Consider the following 25,804-nt stretch of genomic DNA (forward strand, 5'->3'; position numbering starts at 1 on the left):
TAAATTTATGTGGCACAGTGGGCTAAGACCCTAGGGTTCTATATTTATAGTCTTTTAAAATGTATTAATTAAGCAGTACTGTGATTAAATCTATTTAGTTGTAACTTCTCTGCAGCATTTCTTGTACTCATAAAAACCCAGTTTTTAGTAGTAATAAAATATGCACATTATCACCAGTTCTGTGAATCTCTTGCTTGTTAGCTGAATATTTAAAAAAAAAACAATTATCAGAGAAGTTAGGTGGCCCACTGTAGCAAAAGAAATGAAAAGTTTCATCTCCCCTTAAAAGCTTTTCTATTAATTCTCCAGAGGCATCCATAAAAGCTTATACTATAATCATTATGTTCATTTTTGAATACTTCTCAGAATGATTTTTTAATATACTTCACTATACGAAGTTTCCTTGTATCCTTCAGAATATGTACAACATATCACAGAAGCGAGTACACCCCCTCACATTTTATAAAACGGCTACTTGGGCCCCATTTGGACATTACTCACTTTTTTTGCCAGCAGTTTAGACATCAATGGCTGTGTGTTGTGTTATTTTGAGGGGACAGCACATTTACACTGTTATACAAACTGTATGCTCACTACTTTACATTATAACCAAGTGTCATTTCTTCAGTGCTATCACATGAAAAGATATACTTAAATATTTACAAAATGTGAGGGGGGGGTGTACTCACTTCTGTGATATACTGTAATTGATGGATGGACAGGGATTCATTCTCAATATCAAGATTTATTGAAGGCAGGTTTGATTCCTATGTACTGTCCGGAATGACTAAGCGTAATGAATAGAATCAGTTTTCTGATGTGCAATTATGCTTGTACCAGCCTGTCAGCATTAGGAGATGTCGTGATGATGCTGGGTTAGTATATTTAACTTCTGATAACTGCTTCCAAGGCTAGCAAAGGCACCACATGCTTATCTATTATCTACTATGCAAGAGAATTGGCAGTTACTTTATTTTTAGAGATTAACCTGGATAATTGCTATAAGTGCAGACGGCTTTTCACAGGCAGTGGTATTTGCACTTTCATCAAGGAAGGCTAACTGCTTATGAGTTAGAAGAAAATGTGTTGTTCTTCTATTGACCCAGAACAAGAATATCTTAAGAGAAAAAGAGGTGAATTATCTTGTGTGGAATTGATTTTGCAGGTGTCTTTGTTATAGCTCTGTTAAGCTTTGCTTTGTAATTATGAAAAATAGGGTCACTCAAACATTTCTCAGCCATGTTTGTCTAGCTACAGTATGTTGAAACAGTTGTTTTAGGATGGAATAGTCAACTTTGCTTATGATTTGGAAGATAGTCTTTTGAACTATTCTTTAGTCAAGCACATTCAATGAGAAACAATGACATATACTGGGAACATTGAGGTCCACAAGGGGGACAAATGGCAAAATATGTGCCCCAATATAAACTATGTACTTGCACCTGACATCACAGATATCTACAAAAATGGGCAGCTCTCATTTCATCACTTGGGTATTATCCTGGTTAGGAACAAGTAGCTATGACTGGGAAGGAATCATGGATTGGTGTCAGAGCACATGTTTTCCCCATATCAGGTGCCTGACTTGATTTTCTATCATTTCCAGTTTGAAACAATGTCTGGACAGCAGGGTTGAAGTTGAGCTGAAGACCTTAAAGAATAAGAATAAAATTTATTCTTAAAGTTCTAAACATCCTAGAATCCAGGGGTGGGTTTCGGCAAGCACTACTGCCGGCTCGCTCATGGGCACGCTGCATGTGTGTGTTTGATGCGCACTGTGCGTGCATGCACAGTGCAATAAAAATTGTTCTGCGCATGTGCAGGAGCCAAAAACAAGATGGTGGCATCTATGGCGCCACCTGGAAAACCAGTTCGGGGATGTGGCAGGCCTGAGTCGCTGCTGGTTCCAGCGACCCAGGCCGCCAAACCACAACCGGTTCAGCCAAACCGGTCCGAATCAGTAGGACCCACCACTGTTAGCATTACTGGCAACCAAAATACTATTAAACTTGACTGATCAATGCTTGGTCTCCTATTGTAGGACAGCATGGTAGATTTTAGTCTGTTAAACTGAAAACCTGCGGTTGTCTGGATTTTATAACCACATTGAACTTTTTGTCTTCTTTTCTTTCTTTTTTAACACCAGGTGTTCCTTGCCTGCCAGAGAATCTGAATCTTCACAAAGAACAGCAAAGGTCAAATAAGCCAGGAGATGTCCAGATGTTTAGCCAATCAGAATTGCGAACCATCGAGCAGTCACTGCTAGCTACACGCGTGGGAAGCATTGCAGAACTTAGTAAGTGCACATAATGTTTTCTAACTCTTTTCTCCTTTGGGTTTTTGAGTAACCACATCCCATTTTGTAAACACATACCCCCAGAGAGCAGGTTTGTGGTGAGTAGCTACTTGTAACATCAGTTCATATTCTCTTGGTGAAGTTGTTCAGAAGATGATTGTTTTGAATCATGATGAACCTTTTTGCTATGTGAAAAAATAAAGCCCAGGCTGAACCTGAACAGTGCCTGGCCTGTTAATTTTAACTTATTTTAAATGTATCATCTTTTAAATTCGGTTGTTTTTTTGGATATGTATATAATTTTTTAAAAAACTTTTGAAATGTGTTTTTTTTTAATGTTGTACACCACCCTGAGTCCTTTTGGAGAAGGGCGGCATATAAATCCAAATAAACAGAAACAGAAACAGTGCATATGTATTTTTCATTTTCTAAAATATTAAGATGAAAATATTAAGAATATTAAGATTAGAATATTAAGATCAAATTAAACATTAGTGAACATTGCCTTCTGCTTCAAGGTCATGGAGCTGCATACAGTATGTTTGAGGATAGGAAGATGGCAGGTAAGGAAAGAGTTATGTGTGTATCACAGAAAGTAGGATTTTTGCATTCAGCCTTGAAAAGCACACATCAAATTGTTTATGTATAGATATGTGGATAAAGGTAGTCCTTGATTTACATCTATTCAACTAGTGACTGTTCAAAGGTATAATGGTATTGAAAAAGGTGCAGCTGGTCCTCGTACTTACAACCCTTGTAGCATCCCCACAATCATGTGATCAACATTTGGGTGCTTGGTATCTGGCATGAATTTACAACAGTTACAGATTGGGGTCATGTGATAGTCATTTGCAAGCTTCTCAATCATCTTTCGGCAAGCAAAGTCAATGGGAAAAATCGAAATTACTTACCACATTTTTCAGACTATAAAACACACCAAGATTTCGAAGAGGTAAGTAAGGAAAAAAAGGTTTTGTTCTCCCCCCTCCCCCCAGGAGCACTCTGCAGGTTTCAGCAGGGATGGGGTAAGGCAAAAAGGCTCCTGTTTTTCACCAAAATGGGGACATTTTTCATTTCCCCTAGCCCTGCTGAAGCCTGCAGAGTGCTTCTGGGGGATGGGGGAAGGCAAAAACACCCCCGTTTTGGTGAAAGATGGCCTGTTTTTCACCAAAACGGGGGCATTTTTCCCTTCCCCCAGCCCTACTGAAGACTGCAGACTGCTTCTGGGGCGGTGGGGAAAGGCAAAAACATTTTTGCGAAAAGCAGACCGTTTTTTGCCCATTTTTCACAAAAATGGGATGCGGGGTGGGGCCTCGGGAGGCCAAAAATGGCTGTATTCGGTGTATAAGATGCACCAACATTTCCACGCTCTTTTAGGGGGGGAAGGTGTATTTTATACTCCAAAAAATACGGTAATGACTGCCTGCCCTTTCTAAGCGGTTTATAGAGTCAGCATATTGCCCCCAACAACCTGGGTCCTCATTTTACCGACCGCAGAAGAATGGAATGCTGAGTGAACCTTAAGCTGGTCAGGCAGTGAACCGGGTCAGCCTGCAATACTGCATTCTAATTACTGCGCCACCATGGCAATGGTTAAATGAAAAAAACTGATCTTAAGAACTGATGTGCGTTCAGGAGTAAGGGGGCAACCACTAAAAAGATCTGCCTTCTAACCCTTACTCTTCTCTAGATGCTGTCTTGGGATCTGCAGATTTTATTGGATACAGAGGCTTCTAATTTGGAGTGTAGACTTTATCTCTCAGCTCAGTGTCAGTTCTCTGCAGGTTACAAATGCTCAGTATTTTGATCTGGGCCATTTTTTCTAGTTTTTCTTTACTTCAACTTAACTTCACATTTAATCCCAGCTGTGCCCCCCATTTTTGCTACTGTATTGCAAAGACGGACTTTGTTTGTGCTTCAACCTCTCATGTTATCATTGGAAGTAGTAATCAGAGTAACTGATATGCTTCAAAAAAGATACACAGCAATAATAATTTGCTTTCCCTACTTTGGAATTTTGTTCTGTAAATGGTGTATCCTTGATTGAGGACCTGCTGTTGCTAGGCAACCCATAGTAGGAAATGGTCCCTTGTTGAGATTACTTTGGTGTTAAAAAGCAAAGCAAGACAATGATAGAAAGGGGAACAAAGAAACATGATATGGATCACGAAAGAATAGGGACCAGAATTCTTAGGGCCTTAGACAATATGCTGTCAAGAGCGCAATGTTATAAAGATAAAAAAGAAACTTAACACCTAAAATGGTTACGATACTGATTTGTGTTTGTTTTCAAAATTGATGTTTGTTTGAATCCTTAGAAAAAAGGAAACATTAGGATCTGGCACGGGAAACAACTGAGCATAAATCATTGCTAAATCTATATGTAAAAATCACAAGGAAGTTTCACTGTATTTCAGCAATTTGCACAACATCTAGAAGATTTTATGAAATGCACATATTGTTGGATTTCAACATAAGAAAAAAATCTGAAAAAACTAACCCAGTTATGAAGTTCAAAAGTGGGCACATTTTTCAGTATAGATTCTTCAGACAGTTTAGATAAAAATGCTAAAGCACTGTTTTCTTTAACAGTGATTTATTAACTAAATTTATTCAACATGTTAAACCATAAACATGTTTAATGAATGATAATGGCTGGGTTTATACAGCATATGAAAACAACATGCATTATGGTTTAGTATGATGTGCGAAACCAAATCTGTCAGGTTAATTAGAAATTGTATTTAGAAATGAACCAAGTTCTAGAGTTATTCAAAGGGAGAGAAAATATTATCTCTTTCAGTGTTCTAGATCCGTGATGGCGAACCTATGGCATGCATGTCACAGGGGGCACACAGAGCTATATTTGCCAGCACTCCAGCCCTCAGTTGATTTTCAGCTTTCCGGAGGGACGGGGGAGGCCGTTTTCGCCTGCCCCAGGCTTCAGGAAAGCCTTTGGAGCCTGGGGAGAGAAAAAGTAGGGCCAACGGGCCAACCGGAAGTTCAGAAACAAACTTCTGGTTGGTCTATTGGGCCTATTTTCTTCCTTTCCCAGGCTCCAGAGGCTTTTCTGAAGCCTGGGGAGGGTGAAAACGACTTCCCCCGGCCCCCAGGAAGTTCAGAAATGATCTGTTTCTGCCTTCCATAGGGCATCCAGGGGGCTAGTGGAGGCTGTTTTCACCTTCCCCAGGCTTCAGGAAAACCTCCGGAGCCTGGAGAGGGTGAAAACTCCCCCCCTGGGGGGGTTGTGTGTGCATGTGCTGTGTGTGTGTGTGTCACACACACATGCACAGGTGGGCGGGGTACATTCCACTATGGGGTGGGCACCACTCAGTAGGATCAAAGATGAGCTCTAACCTGTAGCTATTCACTTATTAACCTGACTTTTGCATTGTAGAAAAATTTCTGTATATTTCTTTTCAGTCACTTCCTGTCCCTCAGGTCCTTAGTAACCCTAGGAGTCACTTAGGGATTGCGAAGTGGGATGAAGTTTCATGGGCGCAATATCATCCTTCTGCCTTTCCCCATATTTCATTAACCAGGCACAGGATGGAACTGTCCACCAAGTGCATGGAGGAGGTTTTAGAAGCACCCTCAGGAAAGCCTCCTTACTTATTTGATGCTGGGGTGGATCATTTTAACAGGTTCACCCTGTGGAGTTTTGGAGCCTCTGCGATGTACAATTTGATGAGGAAGGGTAATGAAAGCAACTCATTGTGAAAAGGACAGTTGTTGATATCCTTAATTTTCAGATCACGATTTCTCTGCAATAGAGTAAAGAGCAAGTTCAGTGGGTACCTTCCAATATGAGTTGTGGCTACATTTGTAGTAAGCCAAAGGTCATTGTGGAATCTATGAACAGCACTAATTCAGTTCCCCACAGTATGGACGTTGAAGAAATGAAAACTAGTAAACTTATGAACTTGACCACCAACTCAGTTGAGTTCCAAAGGCTCAATAAAGGCAACTGTGGGGCATGCAATTAGTTGATATATCAGCAGCAAATCTTGCTTGTCAATCCAGCTCAACTCCATGACGAGCATCCATTCTTGTCTGGTGCAGAGCTCCTCATCATTACAAGGTCTCCTACTTGTCCTTGACTAGGTGACTGCTGCACTTAGGGCCTGAAATATAATTGAGCATGTTTCCAATAGGACAACATCCTTCTCTCAGTAACACATGTCAGATCTGCACACTTGCCTGTCACCATGTCATATATGAATTCAAGCCTATCATGCGTAGACCTGTTGACTATCAGCAGCAGGGAGCCAAGGTACCTGAGAATTTAATGAGCTGGGCTTTGGTCCTGGTGGAAGAACCATTAACTCTAGGTTGTCCTATGTTTTTCTGAAAGTTTTATATAAGTTTGTGAAAATGCTATTGACTTTCAGGGAATTGTTAGGCAGTGAGAAACACATCCATTTGGAGTTATAGGTTGGCAGTCTATAGGATTGACTTTGTGCTCAACAACCCATTGAGAATTACAGACTTCTAAGAAATATAGGATTCATTCTGAGCATAGTGATTTCCTACCAGTAGGAAAAGAAAAAGGAATTCTTTAAAATGAAAGGTTTGAGTCGTAAGATATTAGGGAGCGAGCAGAAATTACAGTACGCTGGAATTACAGCCTCTGTTTGCTTTTTCTTCTCTAGTGTTCCCTCCCTTTTCATATCCTTGCTACATATTTCACAAAGAGCTAGCAGTAGCAATCTGTCTATACATTATCAAGCTTTTCCACAGCTACATAGAGACTGTTGTTCATTAGACCGACCTTCCCTATTCTGGCAGCTACCAGGCTCAAAGAAGAATTTTACATTCTTGCTCAAATTCCTCTGAGCTGCAGTACCAACCAAACCAGAAGGCATAAGGAGAGGAAGATTTTTGTTGATTTGCATTAAAATATCCCAGAGATATTAAAAAAATAAAATAGATGAGTGGTTACAGTCCACGTTTGTTCTGAAGTATGCTGTGACACACAGAAACCAAAGGAAAGAAAAAAAAGAAAACATTGAGAAATATGTGGACCTGAACATTTTTTTTTACCATTTATTAGGCTGTTTAGAAAATTTGGGCCTGAGATTCAAACCCAATATAGGATGGAGAATCAAATCCTTGATATTGTACGATAGCCAATGGTGCTTAAATTGTTGTCCCTCATAGCTTTTTCACTTGCAGTTATTTGTATTAGCATCGCTATTATTCGAAAACCCATGCCACGTTGCATGGAATAGAATGCCTGTTAAACATTTCAGGAATCTCCAGAAATCTCAGTTATGCAATCCTAATTTTCGACAGTTAGCAGACACAGAAAGAAAGAGGAGACTCTCTTAAAATAAAGAGGGGGAACTTGGCCACATGCTTTTTGTCACAAGCAAAGCAAATATTATGTGCCGCAATGAATTTCTTGCCAGGCACAGCATGTTGGAATGTGTCTGGCTGCTTTTGCTAAAGAAAATCATCTGCCTCTGAAAATGTGTTTTATGAATAATGCCATTATTTTTTGTTAAGAAAACGGTGGGGTTTTATTTTCCAGTTTGGCAAGACTACTTTGAACAGGGGTGGTTCCTTTTCCATGTGTGGACTTCAACTCCCAGAATTCCTGAGCCAGCCAAGTCCACTGGTTGTAAAGGGGCCATCATTCCTCATCCCTGATTTAAAACATATTTTGTAGTGGAGTGTGTTGACTTGGTAGATTTCTCAGCATGTTTGCTTGATGTCATATACTGTATGTATTTTCATTCTATAGTTTACTACATTCTTTCTCTTAAAAACAAACCAATCCTCCAAAGTAATCATCTAACACAAGAAGTAAGAAAATGATCAAGGACTGTCAGCATAACGGGGGGGGGGGGGGGGGGGGAAGACCCAGTTGGCAAAAAATAACAAATTTGATCAGTACATCAACTTTAAGACCCCCAATAATGCATAACCCAATAAACAGCAGCATAAAAGCTTTTCTGCCTCAAAGGCCTCTGGAAAAGAACAGTGACTTGGGCAGGAGTGGAAAACGACAATATTAGCAATGAGTAGGCATGGTTATTTGTTAAAGGCATTGTCCATGCTATTGTTCACAACTGAAAATATCTCATTTCTTTTACTTCACGCTGGACAGGTACAGAGATCAAGGCAGTGAGATATTTATAACGCAGAGGAGATGACACACAGATTCACCTAAAATAGCTATCTATCTAGATCTGAGATTAGGATTTCAAGGCAAAAACAACATTTTCAATTGGGTCAAAAAACTAACTGATAACAAATTGATTAAGAATAGGGCCATTTAATTAACCCCAGAATAATATAATATTTTAACTAGTTCTTGGCAATAGATAAGTGATTAGAGCCAACAGAAGTTCTATTTAGGAGTAACTATGTCTCCATTTTAAAAATAACATCCAGTTATATTTAGCATCATAGATAAAGAACCAAATCATAATTTCTATATGGGTATCGAAGCAATTTCACATCTTTCAATGCAAGCTAGAAAATACTAGGAATGAAAAGCCTCTACTTTCTGAGAGCCGTAATTTAGGAGGGCAGCAATAACATAATTCTGCAGCAATAAATGATATGTTATCTAGATAGAGTCCATTCCACGTGTCCCAGAATGACCTAGTTTGGGTTAATCCATTGTAGAGAAAAGGATTGTTTCCTAAGTGGAAAACAAAATAAAGGCAAAAGGCAATGTCTTCTTTGAGTTGGGGCGCCTTTAGTGACTACTCCAACCCAATTGTACAGGTTTTTCCAGCAACAGTGCAGAGGTCCTTTGCCATTGTCATTGCTTTCATCTACCAAAGTATTGTTGTTATTTAGATCATAGCCACCACTCCAAAAGACTCTGGATAAATTACAATATATTTGAAGTACAGTTAAATGAACTAAAAATATAACAGCAAAATATAACAATCTGAACAAGCAAACATTGAAAACAGTAAAGAAAACACACAACAGGATGTCTACTGACACCCTAACCTCAACCTCTCTAAATAATTCACATTGCCTGGGTACAGAATCAAGTCTTAAGTGATTTTCAGAACACCATGTATGTCTCATATGTGTGGAGATACAGGATTGTTTGTAAGTACAAACAAATTCAGCCAATGCCAACCATACCTGCTGAGATGCTTCTGGAGTACATTTGCATGTTCTGAATGATGCAGTCAAGGGCTGGGAGAGAACAACAGATTTCTTTATTTATATTTGTGGTGGGGTTAGGGATATCCTGCTGTTGTTTCGAAAGAGCTTGAAAACTTGGTTGTTTGCCCAGAACTCTTTGACCCAGGTTGAGTGATGCCCCCTTGCATTGTATGTGTTTCTTTATTGTTTCTATCCAACTCTTGCCAACTTTGCTTTCTCTTATTTTCCTATTTTTGTGTCTTAGTGTTTTATTTTCTTATTTAATGTTTTTTTTTTTACTTTTGAACCACCCAGAGTTTTTTGGGAATTGGGTGACATGGAAATTTGAATAGTAATCTGAAGCACCACCTGAACACCGCTGGCATTGACAAAATCATCATCTGTCAATTGAGAAAGGCAACTTTACTTGGAACAGTTGCATCCTGCCACAATACCTTTAACATCACAAACAACAATTCCTTATCTTAGGTTCTTTCAGAAGGACTCAACAGGTGGACAATAATGCTAAATCCAATGTAAACATCTGGCTGACTATGTGATCAACCATAATAATAGGGTAGTATTTCTGCCTCTTAAATCTCATGCTGACTATAACTTTAATGCAGTTCATGCATTCTCTGCTTCTATATATTGAATAAGTTGAATAAGAAAAGCCACTTAGTGACTTGTTTGCTCCTTTTCAGGTGACCTGGTGTCTCGGGCAATGCACCACCTGCAGCCGCTCAGCGCAAAGCAACATGGCAACACCACTCCTTTGCATCATCGGCAGGGGTCGCTCTACTGGGAACCGGAGGCCTTGTACACTCTGTGTTATTTTATGCACTGCCCACAAATGGAATGGGAGAACCCCAATGTGGAGCCTTCCAAAGTCACACTACAAACAGAAAGGTAATACTTATGTTGAATGGACCCACAATTTCTTAATTACTGTATTTACTCAGACACTTTTCTTTAAGGTTTTTTTTAAAAAAGATTAATTAAATAAATATACTCCTAGTAACTCTAAGACAATACTTTCATTTTAAGGGTACCTCATTTAGAAAGTAAATCTAGTCTTTTAAGTAAATATAGTAGCTACCAAATGCTGGCTAAGTACTGTAGGTTTCTTGACTCCATCTATTTTGGTTGGAGTTGCTTCTTCTTACTGGAATATATTTTGTTTGCCATAAAGCCCTCTGTGGCTGATACAGGATATATCAAAAATGACACCAAGCGGCCACAGGCTGCAGATTGGTTCCAGATGTGTCTTTTGGAGTGATCTTCTCTATATATTTGGTTGCTTGGCTGAGTCTCTGAATTGGAAAAGAAAATTACTGGTTCTGTTTGTAGTTTTTAACAGGTTTAACAGGTTTGGTCTTAAACATATATTTTTTTTACAAATTTAATGGACTTCTGTCATTGTAATTTGGGAATAGCACCTGAATAATCATCAAAAGAATAAGTGTCAGAGAGCAGTAGATAGCTAATGAAGTCTGTTGAAACATAGAAGTGACATTGAACAAGCATAATTCATAATTTTTGTCTGATTATATCACAAAATCCAAATCTATGATGACAAATTTGTTCATTCAGCAAAACTGTTTTCCAATATATGTTTTCTGCAGGGATTTCTTTTTTTCTCAATTACAAGAATCTATTATTGTGCCTTTAAAGGATCTACTGAAAACTATCCATTGAAACATTCCTAATTACTTAGCAGTTTTGCATCTTTCCTTGTTATTTCTTGGTATATTTTTCTTAGTAATAGAGTTTTTTATTTTAACACATGGGAATATCAATATGATTGCCTCCTTCTTGAAGTTCTCTATAATGTCCTGATGTAACTTCATCCTAGTAGTTAGACTTCAGTAAACATACTGTGATAGTACATTGCATTGAGAATGCCTGAATTACAGTGATTTCACACCTTATATAAAGTGGTCATCAGAGTAATACTCAAGATAAGAAATGTTAATACTAACATAGTATATTAAACTTCAATATATATTGCTACTATCTACTATATATTTAGTGATTGTAAAGTATACTAAGTAATGTATAAAGCACAGAAGTGATCTAAGAAATCTAGATTGGACATGTAGGGACATTTAATTTGCATATATTACTGTATTTTTCAGAGTATAAGATGCACCGGAATATAAGGCGCACCAAAATTTTGAAGAGGCAAATTAAAAAAAAAGTTATTGCACTCTGCAGACCTCCCAAAAATGGCCCATTTTCACAAAAACTGGCCCATTCCCCCCCCAAAGGCATAAATAGCCTTTAGGGGGCTAGCAGAGTGTTCCTGGGGTGGTGGGGGCAAAAACAAGCAAAAAATCACCAATTTTTCGCAAAAACGGGCCCGTTTTTTGTGAAACAAATTGCATGCATAGCCTGTAGGAGGCTTATAGAGTGCTCCTGGGGACTGGGAGGGGGCAAAATTGAGCAAAAAGTGGCCCATTGTTCACTCATATCTGCCCTCCCCACCCCCTAGGAGCTCTCTGAAAGCCTCCTACAGGCTCTGCATGGCCATTTTGGTGAAGGGGCAGGGCTTCGGGAGGCAAAAAAAAATATGTCAGTGTATAAGACGCACCCAGTTTTCAGCCTCTTTTTTTTGAGGGAAAGGGTGCGTCTTATACTGCGAAAAATACGGTATATTTCAAATTGCCATCTCTATTTTTATACCAATTTTACAACACAACACCACCTCCCAAAAAAATTCTGGCCAGGTAAGTAAAAAAAAAAAGACAGACAGCGACCTTATTCCATAATCTAGTTATATTTTACTGCAGATTATTACAATTTTAGCAGTTATGAAGTAATTGGAACTATATTAAAACCAGAGGAAGGTCTGTTCCTTTTTAAACCTATTTGACAAATTCCCTTTCCCTGGAAAACCACTTTAGGAACTGTGGTAATGCGGTTAAAGCCAGGATAAGCTTTCTGTATGGTTGCCAGGAACTTGTGGTTGATTTGGAAAGAGCAAAGATTCTTTCTGCCGCTTAATCAGATGTGCCTTGGTCTTCAGCACCAGAAATCTGGAGTGCAGAGGATTGGAGATGCCCAGATCTCTTTTTAATGCTTTCCTTTTTAGCTTCAGTTCTCATTCAGCCTCACAAATGTGATTGGTTAAAGTGGTTTCTATTAGTACTTTCCAAAGTTCCTTTTGTGTTTTAGTTTCTCCAAAGAGATATCATTCTTTCTAGCATATGATTTACTTTCATATGGTCACACTTTCCTTTCTGGACAGCTCATTTCTTTCGTTTATTTCTTTTTTTTTAATGTGGGGGGATGTTCAGAAGATGGAATTGTTTTTAGTTTTATATTCCTGATTTTATATTAGAAAGGAAATAAGGGAGGAAGGAAGGAAAAGGAAGAAGACAGGACAATGTCTCATCCCCAACATCAAAGTTCAATACAGCTGCTAGTCTGGTTGTTTTCCATATGTGGATTGCTTTTCTGTTTCACCCAAGAGAGGAATAGATTCAGCTCCTCCTCTATTTAAGTTCTGAAGAATGAATGTGAAAGATGCACATCTGCATCTCTTGGCTGCTGATGCCCATAACCATTGAAGGGTACAACAAGTTCATGCAAAATGTTTCCTTTCCCTCCGATCCCAAGGGTGCTTTTTCAAAAGGCAACTGGACTTTGGTTTTTCTTCAGTTTCTTCTGAAGAAGCTTCTTGGATGAGAAGCGAAATGTCTTCAAGAAAAAAACAAAGTCCAGTTGCCATTTGAAAAAAGCATCTTTATACAATACAATACAATAGTAGAGTTGGAAGGGACCTTGGAGGTCTTCTAGTCCAACCTCCTGCCTAGGCAGGGAACCCTATACCATTTCAGACAGATGTTGGCTATCCAACATCTTCTTAAAGACTTCCAGTGTTGGGGCATTCACAACTTCTGGAGGCAAGCTGTTCCACTGATTAATTGTTCTAACTGTCAGGAAATTTCTCCTCAGTTCTAAGTTGCTTCTCTCCTTGATTAGTTTCCACCCATTGCTTCTTGTTCTACCCTCAGGTGCCTTGGAGAATAGTTTGACTCCCTCTTCTTTGTGGCAACCCCTGAGATATTGGAACACTGCTATCATGTCTCCCCTAGTCCTTCTTTCTATTAAGCTAGACATACCCAGTTCCTGCAACCGTTCTTCATATGTTTTAGTCTCCAGTCCCCTAATCATCTTTGTTGCTCTTCTCTGCACTCTCTCTAGAGTCTCCACATCTTTTTTACATCATGGTGACCAAAACTGAATGTAGTATTCCAAGTGTGGCCTTACCAAGGCATTATAAAGTGGTATTAACACTTCACGTGATCTTGATTCTATCCCTCTGTTTATGCAGCCTAGAACTGTGTTGGCTTTTTTGGCAGCTGCTGCACACTGCTGGCTCATATTTAAATGGTTGTCCACTAGGACTCCAAGATCCCTTTCACAGTTACTACTACTGTCTTTGGGACAACCATGACTGAGAATCTTCAGACATTTCCCTACAATCTGTTAATGATTCTGTTTCTCCTTTGCCTTGGCAATTGCTTGATTTGTACAGTATCTATCGCTTTTCTATATCCAGTGCTTGCGTGTTCTGGAGTTCTTATAGCGGATTTCTGGATTCGGTTTGCATGCGTAAAGCTTTCCATTGTGTTCACTTTGAAGCTCAACTCTTGAGAACCCTTGAGAATTAATGCTGAATTCCCTCATAAAAGAGTCTAGAATAGTGGTTCCCAACCTTTTGTTGGCAATGCCCCACCTAAGCATCTCTGAAATCCTGATGCCTCCCCTGTGACATACAATTCTTACTTTACTCAAAAAATGAATTCTACTTACGCGGAGAAAGCCTAAAAGACCATTAACTTGGTTTAAACAAGGTTCGAATTGCCCCCATGGTGGCTCCACGTTGGGAACCACTGGTCTAGAACATGGGTGTGCAACCTTTTGGATTGCCTGGGCTGCATTGAGTGATGAGGAATCATCTTGGGGTGCATTTAAAATACATAATATATTAATGTACATAAATAACATAATAGTGTTAAAAGATTACAATCGTGTGGGGCCACGTTACTAGCTGTTCAGGGCCACATTTGGCCTCTGGGCTTTATGTTCGACACACTTGGTCTAGAATCTGGTGTGACCTTTTCCCACAATTAGCTGTTCTCAAGTTTATTCTTAATTCTGCAATTATCAGTCTATTATTGGCCCCATGGAAAAGTTAGAAGTAGAACAGTGTAATCTTAGTGAACAATCAGTGCTCGGTAGACGTTCTTTCTTTTTGAAAGATGCTGCGGCAAAATGCTAGGGTGGAAATTTCCTGTTCCCTGTGATTTCACTTACAGTTTACCTTATATGGATTAACTAGTCTCAGGATATTTAATCTCTTTACTTTTTTCCTGCTTTGTGCGTGTTTCTCCTTTCCATTCACTTAATAGTGGAAAGACAAAAAAATACATTCAAGCAGAGAAGATTTGCAGAGCCTTAATACAAATCGATAAAAATCATGTAATTTAAAAAATCATTTTTCCTAATATGTAAGCAAAAATAGTGATGGTTAGAAATGCAGTCTGAAACATTTTTATTGTTCAGTTAATTCATTATTTTCACTTTTTTCCACTTCTGATCCTCATAGAAAAGTTCAATTTTTGGCCTGAAAATTGAACTTTTATTACAGTTGATCTTATTGTAATCTTTCCGCCAAGGAGTCTAACCATTTCCACTGGGCAAATAGATTCTTTTGAAAGGTAAATTAATTCAATCTTAATCTGCTCAGTGAAAATCTATTTTTGGAAGTTTATTCAGTGGAACAGTGGTTTTTTTTAAGGTTGAATATTAACAGTTGTAAGCATTCATTCCTAGGACCATTTATAGTCATTTTAATTGAAATGAGACCTTACGACCATTAGGTCACCTTTTATTAATATTAAATTACCTAGAGATAAGCAAAATGACCACAGGCTGGCAAAAAAATGGGAGTGGAAGTGACCTTTGACTTCCTGCTGGCTTCCCCATTGACTTTGCTTGTGGGAAGCTGATAGGGAACATCGGAAATCACCATTGCATGACTGTAGCCAATTGTGGCAGCATTGCAGCAGTCAAACATTTACAAATAAAACAGATTTGAAATTCCTGAAATTTGAAATTCCATGGGAGTAATGGGTCCTGGATTATATACTCATTCTTTAAATTAGCCCATTTGAGGTTCTTTGATTCAAAAATTGTTGCCCATATGATGCATTGTTTTGGCTTAATACGAATAGATAACCATACAGGAGAATTTTAGTAGTATATCGATTATTTTTATAGAATGTCAATATGACTAAAATCAAATTTTGGTTGTCACTCTAACGTGGTAATATAGCAAAGTTCCCTCAAAAGAATATAGAGGTTCCTTAAAGAGCTGTGAAGCCTAGTGGATATCCATTTGCTTCTTCTTCTTCTTCTGAGATCCCTCAGCCACCTTTTATGAGGTAATTGTACTAACAAAATCTTTTATCACCTAACGCTGGAAATTCTTAAGAACAGATGGGGCAACCATTTGTCTGAAATAGTATAGGGTTTCCTGCCTCAGCAGGGGGTTGGACTAGAAGACCTCCATGGTCCTTTCCAACTCTCTTGTTCTGTTCTGTTAATTCATTCTATAGAATTCTTTTCCTGTTAATGTCTCAATGAAAATGTACTTTAGTAGTTCCTGTATCAGTGTTAATTTTACAAGGCTACATAAGGTACTTTCTCTCTAGAGATCTAACCCCAAAGTCCTTGTGCAAAAAATATATTATTCTGCAGGCTTTGAATTTGCTGCTCAAGGTTTAATTGACTCACCCTTCAGTTTGTCCCTGACTTTTAATTTTCAGCCCAAGGATTAATGTGTAGGGAATTTATGGGAGTGTGTGAATATTGACTAACTCCATGTAAAGCCTTAACATATATTGCAAGCATATATATTGCATTAATGTTCTTTAGTCTCCACTACAGTATACACTGTAAAATATGGGAACAAGATGTTGAGCAGTTCATAAGTTAAAGGGCAATAATATTGGGAGAAAATTTAATTATCAGCAAATCATGGTGACAGAGTCTGAAGATAAAGATAGTGAGAGACACATAGAGAGATAAAGAGACAACCACACACATACCAGCTTTCTTTTCAGATGTGTTGGGGATGCATGGCCAAAATCCAAGACATCTGGCAGGCACCTGGTTGGAAAGCTGGTCTATACATAATGCATACAAATATAATAATATGTTTATGCTGTGAATATATTGGAAATGATTAATTTCTCCTTGGACATTTTAATGAACATAAACAAATCTGCTTATACAATAGAGAGAGAAGACGCTGTTCTTATCGCCTTCAAACACACCCAAACTTAACCACCACAATCATCTATTTCCTCATAACTTCTTGAAGAAAGAAAAAAGAATGAAAAAGAGCAGGAAGAAAACTAAAACAAGGTTTGGAGAAATGAAAGAGAAAAAGGGATCACAGGAACAGGAAAAAAAAGGAAATATATAGAAAGCAAATGAGCACTTGACAAAATAGCAATAGCACGTAGACTTGTATACCACTTCATAATGCTTTACAGCCCTTTCTAAGTGTTTTACAAAGTCATCACATTCCCCCCAATAATCTAGGTCCTCATTTTAACAACCTTGGAAGGATGAAAGGCTGAGTCAACCTTAAGCTGGTAAGGATTGACCTCCCGGCAGTGAGTAGAGTTAGCCTGCAATACTGCCTTTTCATCACTATGCTACTATGGCTTAAATTTAGAAGATGCTTTATGTCAATGGTGTCCAACCATGGCAACTTTAAGATCTGTGGACATCAACTCGCAGAGTCTCCCAGCCAGCCATCCCTCAATAGCCTATGTCTCTTAAATGCAGATGGACTGCTGAATCTAGTCGTGATGTGTTTGTTCAGAAGACAACAAAGCTCATATTTGGACAGAGAGGATTGCTGGTTTCAAAGAGGGGTTAAAGAATCTATGTCAAAATTGAACAGCCCTCTCTCAACAGAGGGGGAGGGATACAGCATCATCTATCTCCAATCTACAACATAGTCCTTTCAACAATACTAAGAAAACTTCACACCAGTTTGACCCTGATGACACAGATAAACCTCCAGGTGACCTTAACAACCTGCTAAAAGACCCATTATCTGCAAGGAGTATAAATCCTTCCATTCCCCACCATCCAGTCAGAGCTGAAGAAGCTTCTTGGATGAGAAGCAAATCATCTTCAAAGAAAAAGCCATACAGTCCAGTTGCCTCTTGGGGGGAGGGGGGAGAAGCACCTTTGGGACCACCATGACCTGGATGACTGAAAATCTCCATAGACATTTAGCCAAATGTTGGACACCCCTGCTTTATACCAAGACACATGATTGATATATCTAATTCAGTGTTCTTTACATCGACTAGTAGCAAATCTTCACCTCAGTCAGACAGAAGCCCTTCTCAAATACACCCAAGATGTTGGAGACTGAATAAAGATACATTTCTTCCTGCTATGAAAATGGGCAGATGGATCCTCAAGTTTTTAAATTTTCTGTAGTGGATGCTTCTAATTTGCTTTGTACAATAGGCTTCCTGACCCAGCTTTAAGGTAGCACTTAAATGTTCTTGCTTAATCTCAAAGTACCTATGCAAGGTAGTTCTTGGATAAGAGACTGTTAGGAAATCCCACATTTTTAGGCCAGAAAACTGGATTCTGGAAAAAGGGAGTAACAGAACACTTTTGTATTATTGCCAAGAAGTTGAGAAGTTGAACTTTTACTTTTATCTCTTTCAACATATTCTCTTCTTTTTTTGCTTCAGTAGACAAGCAAATTACTTTGCAACTTTGCATAAAATATATGTATTTATGAATAATCTTAAAAGGTTTTCAATTGGCCAATCTCATTTGATGGCTGAGCTCTACCACACAATTTTCTCATTGTTCTTAACAGCAGTCACAAACTTCAAAAATCCTCCCAAACCAGCTGCGTCTCATCCTTTGAAACTCCTGCTTCTCCTTCCCTAGAGATAGACCAAAGCAAAGTCATTCCGTTCTTGTGGCTGAGGGCTTTTTCATTGGACAAACTGCCTACCTGACCAAGCTAATATCCATCATGATTACACTGAATTAAAAGAGGGGAAAAAGGCACATTTATTCCCTTGAAATTTTTGTTGGGCTAATACATTTTAAAATCTTCCTGAAATGAAAATGGTGGGAGGTTTTTTTGTTTTTTTCTTTTCTTTGGCTTTGCTGCTTCTGTCTTTGTGAAGGACAAGGAGAGGGTCAATTGTTGTTCACAGAGCACTAGAGTGTGATTGTGGGAAGGTGTGAACTTAGCGACTAGCAGCATTGATTGAATAGCTGCGTAAGAACAAGCTCAGTAATCAGAGATAGTCACAAGATATGACAAGACAAAAGTTAAGATAGTGGCCACATTCAGGGCACATAAAAATGGATGGTGTTTGCATTGTTGAGGGCACCGTCTTGAGTTTTGTGACCATGCTTTGGAAACATTCCTCTTAGTTAGAGAGAGGATGTAGTGAAGATACTCTCTAGTACACAAGTGTCAAACTCACCACATCATGTTGCTGTCACGTGACATTTATGACTTTCCATTCACGGAGCTGGGATGGACACATCCGACCCATGGGCTGCCAGTTTGACACCCATGCTCTAGAAGTTTAACTCTATGCTCTAATCTAAGATCTCCAAATGGTGAGATCAAGGTGTGGAAAATATATGTTGGTTTTAAAGGTAGTTTGAGATTTGCAAATAGATTACATAGATTACAGATTATATGAGCCAAACCTTTTGAAGAAAGATAACCACATATGTTATGAGCCTTGCAGTTTAAAACTTTAAATAAAAATATAAACTTGATTTAATCTTGTTGCTTGCTAAATAATTTACAGATGTAGTTCAGTCAGACTCTCCAATATATTAGACATAGGAGTTACATTTTTTTTTATTTTTAGCATTCTCATGTTTCTTTTTTTCTTTACTTCCCTGTAAATTTATAAAATTATTATTAGCCCAAGAAATGAAGATTTCAAATATCTTAATGCTGTTAGGAAATAGTTAATGGATACACACTGTGTATCACGCTATTCAGTTTTTGCCCAAATAGAAAATTTTTATTTCTGAATCTTGGAAGAAAATACTGAAAGTTTGGGCTTTGTTGTATGATGTTTGATTCACTTGCTGGTGTTGCCTGAATCAATCCTTCCTTCCTTCCTTCCTTCCTTCCTTCCTTCCTTCCTTCCTTCCTTCCTTCCTTCCTTCCTTCTTTTTTTCTCTTTGAATAGGCATCTCTGAATGGTCTGGGAATGACTCCCCATTTCTGGAAGTGAAATCTTCTGGAATGGGAAGTGAGCTGCAGTGTTCTAGATGTAGTCTAGCTAATTGATGGAGCTGGTGAAAAACAGGAATAACAATAGGAAGTTGAATATGACAGTCCATAGTGGGGAAATAATTAATTAATGTTAATCATGATAGAACACAGCAATCAGTCATGAATCAGTCTTACTTTACTGATTTATGTCAGGTTGCATGCCAAACCATGATTTATAGAGATGTTTCATAGCACACTAAAAGAAATCCAAAGTAACCACAGTATCTTGTAATAAAGTATGTAAGCCATTATGTCCAAGATGGGAGGAAACAGTGAAAGGATTTGAATGGGGAAGAGTGAGTGGTTGGGTTTATTGAGGAAAACTATAATTTATTTTAAATGTGCTCAGGGCTCAGACATAAAACTCAGCAAGCAATGCCATTGTGAGAGGTGCAGTTTGAATAGACTGGAAAATTAGGGATCTCTTGCTAATTGTGTTTTAGGCAAGACCAGGAAAAAACATGGAGAAAATATGCAGTACTGAGTGATGAAAAACATTATGCAGTTCAGTGTAAATACTGGTACTTTGGTCCAGAAAAACAAAATTTCCCAAGGATTATGCAAGCTGTGATGCTGCTAAGAGATTCTGGTAAGGGAATCCTTTCTGAGTAATGCATATTGTAGTATCTACAGTACTTAATTCCTACGGTGCAGCTCCTACCAGTGAATCCTATCACGTCTGCATTGCCTTTGCCTTCACTAGCTAAGTTTCAACAGGAAATTTCAGCATGATTAATTAGAGAGTGAGCTAATAAGAGGTATTGACTCAGCTCATAATTAGTCTGGACATTTCTAACTGCAGATTATGCTGCTAACTATTCAGCTGCTTTCCTTTGCATCATTTGTCATCACATATTTATTGTGATCCCCAGAGAGTATTGTATATTACTCTCATGCCATATCACCAGATGTTTTTTATACAGGCTGAATAGGCAGAGTTTAATAAACTGCCTCTTTGGAGTCTGCAAGATATGTCTGTGTGCCTCCCTTTTAAGTAGCTAGATCAAGCCCTAAGCCTTTCTTTTGAATTCTGCTTGTATTTTCTGCCCTGCTCCCAAATCCTCCTGTATTTGTAATGAGAGAGTGTAACTCTTGTCCTCCTGCCAGAGGCAGGACAGGTTGCAGTTTGGGGATTAAAAGAAGAGATTGCTGAATTCTGACAAAGGAAACTAGTGGCTATCATTCTGAAATTTATTTTATTCCAGAGAACTTGCTCTGAATTGCAACTTCAAAAGCAAGATATCAGTTTATTCATGGAAAATATTCCAACCTTCTCAAGATCATTGGATTTTTAGTATCAGGCAGATGTTATATTTGGGACACTGAATATTGAGATTACTCAGCTTTCAGAGTTAATATTCCATCATTCTTTCTATTAGATTGGTTGAGAGGAAAGAGGGGGCTATCCTATTACTCTGGTTCTGTGTTTATATCTGAAAAAGAAACTTTGATAAATACTACCTCTCTGACTGTAAAGTAAATGAGTAGCTATTTTGACTGTGAGTGGGATTGGAGTAAAAGTGTGCAAATCTCAAAGGAAATACAGATGGATTGGAAAATAAAACAGAGATTCGTGTGCAAACATTTGGGAAATGTTATTACAGGGAAAGGAAGCCAACTTCCGTAGAAGAAAAACCATACTTTTTGTATTTTTTATAATTTAATTATATACTATTATTTTACAATAACCAGTCATTGAAAGTTGGGTGGTGTACAGGTTGAATAAATTATTGGTGCTAGTCCACTATAGAATAATAATTATAATGATCCCAGGTTCTTGGGAAATATTGGATAGGTGGATAAAAATACCAGATCCAGTCTAAACATCTGGTTGACCATGTGACCATGAGAACAATAATACTTATTGTTATAATGTAGCAGTAGATTATCATTGCTGTTATTGCACTGTTTGCTTAACTGCATTGTTAAGAGCTTTCAGCGTGCCTGAGAATCATGGACAGATCGTCTTTTGCCCAGGGAAACCAGCTTCTTTGTTTTTGCTTTGCAGGCCGTTTATTGTGCTGCCCCCTCTGATGGAATGGATAAGAGTTGCTCTGGCTCATGCCGGGCACCGCCGCAGTTTCTCCGTGGATAGTGATGATGTACGCCAAGCAGCCCGGCTGTTGCTTCCAGGAGTTGACTGTGAACCTCGGCAGTTAAAGTAAGTCTCTGCAAAGCAGCGGCATGATACGATGAAGAAATTGCTGTGCCGTTAACAACCCAGGACAAGAGGTCAATTGCAAATGCAGATCCGAATCTTTTTACATTTATTTTTTTAGCCATTGCAAAAAATGCATTTCTTTCCATAGAGCAACTGAATCTGTGAGACTGATGTGCTTGCATGTTTACCTGGATCAAGCCTTAAGCCTTTCTGTTTGAGTTCTTGTTTGTTTTTCTCCTGTGTTATCAGATGGCCTCCTTCTTCCGAGGGACTGAAATGTTCATCTAATTTAGCTCAATCTCGCTGTGCCTGTTTGCAAAATTTGGAGCTTGCTGCTTCAAAGGTTGTAAAATCACCTTCTTCCTCTTCCTTGCTAAAGCTACGGCCCAATTTGCACTTAGCTCCTGCGATAGGAATTTGCTTTTCGTGGTGATGTCTTTCTGAAAAGATGCAGTGTTGCTATTAGTTTGACTTATTTTTAATGTAATAAATAAAAGGCAGCATCGCGTCTAATAATTTCATCATGCCATTGTACATTTTATACGTTGGGTTTTATAAGGAAGGCTGTTGCCATGGTTCTCACATATGTGGAAGTTTTTTTTAAAAAAACCCATAAAAGTTGATGTATTTTGCATTTTGAGAGATTTTACCCCCTGCCCCCCTTACACAAGATGACCTGGTGTTTGTCTTTAATAATCTGTGAAGGCAGGAATTATCATGGGGTTGCTGAAGACCCTCAGAGCAAAACAGAAATGACAATTTGGAGGTGGTCTTTGGAGACCAGTGATTTCAACCAAAAACAAACATGGATATTTTTGTCAAGATCTTCACAGTCTATTACAAGATCTCCCTTCACTGTTACGAGAAAAGGATTGTCTACTGTGTATATATTAGCAGATTTCAACATTTCTTGTATCAATGGGGAGGAAAAAGACTTCTAATGAGGTTTTAAAGCATAAGACATAATATATGAAAAAATGAGTGTTTGGATTATGGGTGTTAGTATGTTGTTATTGTTTTTTCTGTAACCTTGATATTCCTTAAGTCACCAACTGACAACTAGATACAAAGTAAGGGAAACAATAATGTCAACAATGTATTGTATCGTAGTATACAGTGGTTGAGAATTCTTGTTGATTTTTGTGCCTTTAAGTCAGTGTTGACTGCCTGGACTAATACCTGCAATTTTCTTGGAAGAGGCTGGCCATTGCCTTCTTCCCAGGGGAGGGAGGGAGGGAGGGAGGGAGGGAGGGAGGGAGGGAGGGAGGGAGAGAGAGAGAGAGAGAGAGAGAGAGAGAGAGAGAGAGAGGGAGAGAGAGAGAGAGAGGGAGAGAGAGAGAGAGAGGGAGACTAGCCTAAGGCCACCCATCTGGCTTGGGGTCTAAAGTAAGCCTAGAACTCACGGATGCCCAGTTTTTAGCCTGGTGTATTAACCATTGCACCGAAATGACTCTTCAGTTGAGAGCTGCCCTTAAAGCAGGAGGTTGTGGATTGCATTGCGTTGAGTGAATCTGTGATGTCACCAAAGTGGGCAAGACTGGATCCAGGACAGTGGATTGATTTCTCTTTTGAGGAATAATCCTGCTTTGGTTTATTTTATTATTTTTACATGTTGGGCTTAAAAGATGATTTATATCATTTTAATGGTCATTTTCCATTGAAAAGGGAAGGGAAATCATTCTCAATAGCTTGTCAGTGTCCAGTGCCATGGTGTTTGGGGTCAGCAAGAAAGACGTGTGGAGCTTGGATTGAGACTGCAGGCCACAATTTGTCATTCCTATTTTGTCTCCACGTACATACAAATATACACACGTGTGTGTGTGTGTGTGTGTGTGTGTGTGTACTGTAAATCTTGGTAAAAACCAGTATAGCTACCCTGAAAAAAAAAACAGAGTCAGCAGTCTAATACTCATAGCTTATAAGTGGTGAACTGTGAAGCTACATAAATAGTCAATGTCAGATTTTATTTATATTTCAGTTAAAAAGTTTAAACTCTAATGTTTATTGGGCAGTCTCAGTTCCTGTAGAATAAACAGAAATTTGCCAGAATTTTGCTTATTCCTACTATATGCAATTACTTATGAGAGCTTGGTGTCATGTTCATATTCCAGAAATCCCTTGTTCAAATTTAGTTCTTTTACTAGAATGAGATGAACTTCTCTCCCACTAATCATGATGATGTTGTAGCCAGAGGCTGACCATTGCAATAAATTCCACGTTTCTTTGTTCGTTCTGACAAATGAAAGGAAACTGTTTCAAGGGAGATTTGCCACTCCTCAATCAGGAATGTAACATTGCCTTGGTTTGAAGAGACAGTCTGTGTTTCTTGCTCTTCCCTCCCAGCTGTTATCCTATTGAAAGCATGCTGGTTTGATAAAGAAGTCCAAATGTTGTAGTACTCGCCTGCCAGCAGTTTTAAAATAATACACAATTGCCACCATGCTTGCACATATCCTCTCTTTTTCATCTTTTCCCCCCTCTTAACTTGGTGAACAGATGTTTGTGTTTAGGCACAAAGGGTTGGATCAAAACAGTTGTCACTGGTGGCTAAATACTGATTGTCCGGCAGTTGTCTATGCTTGGGTATTGACCAAGAAGACCAAGTCTTGAGTGGTTGAATAGTTTATAGAGGAGTTACCATTGTAGGAGGTTAGCACCTACCCACCCCTCCTAGAAGAATGAAATATTCTAGGAAATAATAAAAATGCAGAATATTATATTTTCCTCGATGAGAAAAGGAGAAACATGTTTTTGAAGACAAAGCAGCTCCCTGCAGCTCCCTGCCTCCCCTTCAGCTCCAGGGTGATGGGATTAAGCCTCAGGACATGATAGAATTAGCTCTCTACTCAACTCCACCACATGGCACCTGGGAAGATTACATCGTTCAGCAAGAGTCAACCAAGCCTGGGACTCAGGACAGTTTACAGAGCTGCCCCTGCATGGCCCCATGGGAGTCTGACAACCAATCAGAATGCAAGCTCAAATTCAAAAGCCCAGATGGGGCATAAAACTAGGGCTCTCTCAGCATCTCTTCCCTTCCCCCCCCCACAGGACCTCAAACCATGTGATCCTGTCCATCATCAATAAACCTTGTTGCCAAGCAACTTCCATGAATCCAATGTCTTTTTCCCCTGTCTTTTGGAACTGAACCCAGATGGACATTTCTTCCAACACCATGATGTCATAAGCCCCAGATAGCACAATCATTTAGTAGGATTTGAAGGCGATGGATCATATTTTAGATTCTAAGGATGGCATGTAGTTGGGTGACTCAAGAATGGAAAGAGAATAGACTATAATTGCTATATATTTATGAAAAAACTCATATGTGCCTGATTCCTTTATGCCTTCCACACTTCCTGAGAGTATCGTTTGGGTAGATATAATGAGCAAGCTGAAAGTGACTTGGAGAAAGCATTATTAACCCTACTGTATTTAAATAAACTAGGAAGAACAATAAGGTAAAATAACACAGAGCCAAATAATATACAGTAAAACAATATAGTTTTCTACAAATTAGTTTCAATATCCCCTTCCTATGCTTCTCTCCTTGAGCGTCCTTATCAGTGTCTCGAATTTTTACTAATTCTCTAATTTCAGCTGTGAGAGCTGCAATAATTAGGGACAAAAATATCACCCCAGCGTGCGGCTGTAAACAAACTCCTTGACAGTCCAGCAGTCTCTGATGCTGATGATTCCAGAGGATGAATAGGATTTGAAAACTTCCTTGATAGGAAATTTGTCTAGATATTCTTATGTTTCATTGCCCAGCCTGACATGCAGTTTTAAGACTTTCTGAATTTAATCAGTATAGCAGAAGAGTGGTGAATTGAAGCTGTTGCACAGACTCCCAAATATA

The 25,804-nt window shown here is 38.7% G+C and overlaps 1 protein-coding gene across 4 annotated transcripts in view; it reads left to right on the top strand.

The window, feature by feature from the left end:
• ABTB3 (ankyrin repeat and BTB domain containing 3) overlaps positions 1-25,804 on the top strand; it is a 215,843-nt gene that overhangs the window by 152,109 nt on the left and 37,930 nt on the right. For 3 of the 4 annotated variants that reach the window (XM_081958355.1, XM_081958354.1, XM_081958356.1), the window contains exons 2-4: positions 2,147-2,296; positions 10,117-10,321; positions 21,793-21,945. In XM_081958355.1, the coding sequence (XP_081814481.1) occupies positions 2,147-2,296; positions 10,117-10,321; positions 21,793-21,945 (508 nt within the window). Of the gene's footprint in view, positions 1-1,048; positions 1,134-2,146; positions 2,297-10,116; positions 10,322-21,792; positions 21,946-25,804 lie in introns of those variants that run through there. The other variant, XM_081958357.1, reaches the window with a different exon arrangement.

This window comes from Natrix helvetica, assembly GCF_964273705.1.
Source record: "Natrix helvetica genome assembly, chromosome: 6".
Lineage (NCBI taxonomy): Eukaryota > Metazoa > Chordata > Lepidosauria > Squamata > Natricidae > Natrix > Natrix helvetica.